We start from the raw sequence: 3291 nt of genomic DNA on the forward strand, positions 1-3291 counted from the left end.
CTTTTTACAATTATTGACCCGGCGTCGCCGTGAACAGCAATGGGGGGGGTAAAGGGGGCCAGGGGTATATAGCGCCAAATAAACGCCGTGGCAATACCAGCAAGTCTGAGGCCGGTGTCTGCCGCACGTGGCCAGACGGCTGTAAATTTTACAAGCCGAGAGTTTTGGGGATATAATTTCGGGCTCCGGGTGGCCACAGACTGCTCCGCCGCGTGAATATTTATGGTGTTTGCGTTCTCTCCGTAGTGTTACTATGGGAAAGTTAACCAGCGTGAAGGATGGAGGGGGAGGGGAGGGGACTGAGGGGGTATCATGGAACCCGCAGGGTAACCTCAGACTCCGTCCTGCAGCTTTTCATCCGGCGAATTGTCCTTTAGAAAAGTATCTCTACAATGGCGCCAAAATCATGACACGGCGTCCGCTGACCAGGTCTGCGCTCCTCCCGAACTTCTATACATTGTATATTTGGATGGAAGACGAGGAATTACAAAGTCCACAAGACGCAGGAACCAGATCCATCCATCACCTCCAAAAAAAGGACACCAGACACAAATCACGCTCTTCTCTGGGCTCCGTATCATTGTTATATGCCAAGCTTCAATATACTCCCCACTGTACAGAGATATCATTGCTTGCCATTCCAATTAGTGAAAGGGGCGGGGCCAGGGACAGTCAGGCTGGGGGGGAAAGTGCTAGATGATGCTGGACGTCCTCCAGCCAGGAAATGAGGCGGAGCTCTATCTGACTTGCTGCAGCTTCTAATCCACACTGTGAGAAGCTCCCAGTGTGCAGTGATATCAGAGGAAGAGGAGCCGGTACAACTGTGCAAGACTGAAGGGAAGGACGGAGGTCAGATAGAAGACTGAAGGGAAGGACGGAGGTCAGATAGAAGACTGAAGGGAAGGACGGAGGTCAGATAGAAGACTGAAGGGGAGGACGGAGGTCAGATAGAAGACTGAAGGGAAGGACGGAGGTCAGATAGAAGACTGAAGTGGAGGACGGAGGTCAGATAGAAGACTGAAGTGGAGGACGGAGGTATACAATTCCCCTGGAGCAGCAGCCGGGCCTTATCCAGGAAAATGATATAAAATGTGACTAAGAATCTCTTTGGTTGGGAATTTTGTGACCTCTTCAAGGCTGAGCAGTTGCCGGATATGAAGGACGGTCCTTGCTGTTCTCCTCTTGCACCGGGTTGGAGTCGGGTTGGTGGAGGACGATCGCTGACGGCGCCTCATTGTGTGCGGGTTGATTATAGCGACGGTATGTGTTCCCGATCTATTGAGCCGACCTGTGACAGTTTCATTGTCAATCAGGCAGCTGGGTGGATCTCGACAGTATTGTCAGCATCGGTCCCGGCTGCGGCGGTCTCAGTATACCGCGAGCTGTAGCTCCCTATATACTGAGCTTAGGGTGACGGGAGGACGCTAGTTTGTGTCCTCCCGTTACCCTGAGGAGAACTACGGGGAAAAGCCCTAACCTCCATACCCCATAGATAAGATGAATGCCCCTCTCAGGCATGCGCTTTTGCTCCCTATGGCTGTGCCCGGTGCAGGAACGTCATTTATAACACAATGAACTATCTGACGGGTAACGGGGACATTCTGTGGGAAACTGTTGCAGATATGTTGAAAATTGTAACAAAGGATCTCTTATGTCCCAGTGACCATAGTCTGGTCCGGCGCCACAGGGCAGCCATCAGGGGGGTACGGCAGATACTCATGTAAGGGGCCCGGGCAGCCTGGGGGGCCCGCCCGGGTCCCTTACATGACTATCGGCCGACGGTGAAGGGCGAGGAGGCGGAGGCCCGGCCCTAGCAGCGCAGGTCCCCAGCATTGCAGCTCCAGCGGCTTTGGGACAAGCTAGGGCCCCATCAGCGATGCTGCTCGTCTGATGTCGGACTGGCAGGAAGTGACGTGACTTCTGGCCGGTCCGGCGGCATACGAGGCCATGTGTGCAGGTAAGAGGAGCTAGGAAGGAAGGGAGGGATCCAGCCCACCTGAGACCCCTTCAGAGCCCACCATAGACAGTCTCAGATGGGATGTGCAGCATCTATGGTGGGCTCTGCAGGGTCCCTCTCAGGAAAGAGGAGCTAGGAAGGAAGGGAGGGATCCAGCCCACCTGAGACCCCTTCAGAGCCCACCATAGACAGTCTCAGATGGGCTGTGCAGCATCTATGGTGGGCTCTGCAGGGTCACTCTCAGGGGGGTCCTGTGCCCAGCGCGTCACTAAGCCCTGCGTCCAGCGCGTCACTAAGCCCTGCGTCCAGCGCGTCACTAAGCCCTGCGTCCAGCGCGTCACTAAGCCCTGCGTCCAGTGGCGCCGTCTACTCTTTGGAGAACTATCAGGTTATTCTATTCACCTGAAATATATGAAAACGTTTCCATTGTAAGTCCCAGAAACGGCGACATTTCTGTGATTTCTCACACGAGGATATTCATAAACTGACGCGGTGTGAATCATTGTTTTGTCACAATAGTAACAATGTTGCAATCTTGTTGATGGTTTATCGTCGCACGGCGCCCAGACACCAGATTTATATTTAAAGCAACGGCGCCCTGTAACCCGCGCCGCCCCAGAGCATCATGGGATATGCGCTCCAGCACCAGCTGGCGTCTGCCGAGTCTTGTGGCTGGACGGTGGGGTTCCCGCGGGTGATGACACCGACCTCTCTGACCGACCCCAGAGCGGTCCCGAGTGACAGGTGGGCGATGATTGAAGTGTGCGCTCACACGCGGAGGGGCGATTTCAGAAAAGCTTTTTTAGCGGTTTCTGAATTACGGGGGCGCCCGCGGCGTGATTAATCCGCCTTATTAAAGAAAATTGCGTGCGAGCCGCTGATGTGAATATAATTAAAACAAAATGAGCCGGCCTGGCGGTTTGCGGATTCGTCTTCTGCGTCACGTCGAATTTGGTTCTCTGTACAGAAAGACGAGCGGAAATGGAGTGTGCGTCGCAAAATAGGGGGAGCGGTCACATTATTACCGTAAGATGGCAAACGTTCCAAAATTGCTGAGATCGCCCCGGGAGGAGGAGCAAAAATTAATCTGTAAGAAGGCGACGAATCGCACATTGGGGACTCTTCCGTTGTTGCCGTCTGCAGCCTAGGGTTCGACCTCCTCTGTCTTAGCATCACAAGGTGTTTGAAGCTATTGGCCTCCAGATAAAGGGGGTCGGCAGCTTTGTATTGTCGGGACTCCCCTTTCGGAACGTTCCATTGTGCTGCAATTTTGTTTCTTGTCACCTGATAATTAATTGTGATTAAGGAGAACCTTCACAGGAAATAAAAGTCTT

The 3291-nt window shown here is 53.5% G+C and overlaps 1 protein-coding gene across 1 annotated transcript in view; it reads left to right on the top strand.

Annotated features, from left to right (window-relative positions):
- The window catches only part of LOC108800761 (kalirin-like), a 168658-nt gene that overhangs the window by 96138 nt on the left and 69229 nt on the right, over window positions 1-3291 (top strand). Inside the window, exon 7 of the mRNA XM_018572755.1 lies at window positions 1553-1703. Coding sequence (XP_018428257.1) covers window positions 1553-1703 — 151 coding nt within the window. The remainder of the gene's footprint in view (window positions 1-1552; window positions 1704-3291) is intronic.

This window comes from Nanorana parkeri, unplaced genomic scaffold (genome assembly GCF_000935625.1).
Source record: "Nanorana parkeri isolate BGI_ZX_2015 unplaced genomic scaffold, ASM93562v1 scaffold2123, whole genome shotgun sequence".
Taxonomy (NCBI): Eukaryota; Metazoa; Chordata; class Amphibia; order Anura; family Dicroglossidae; genus Nanorana; species Nanorana parkeri.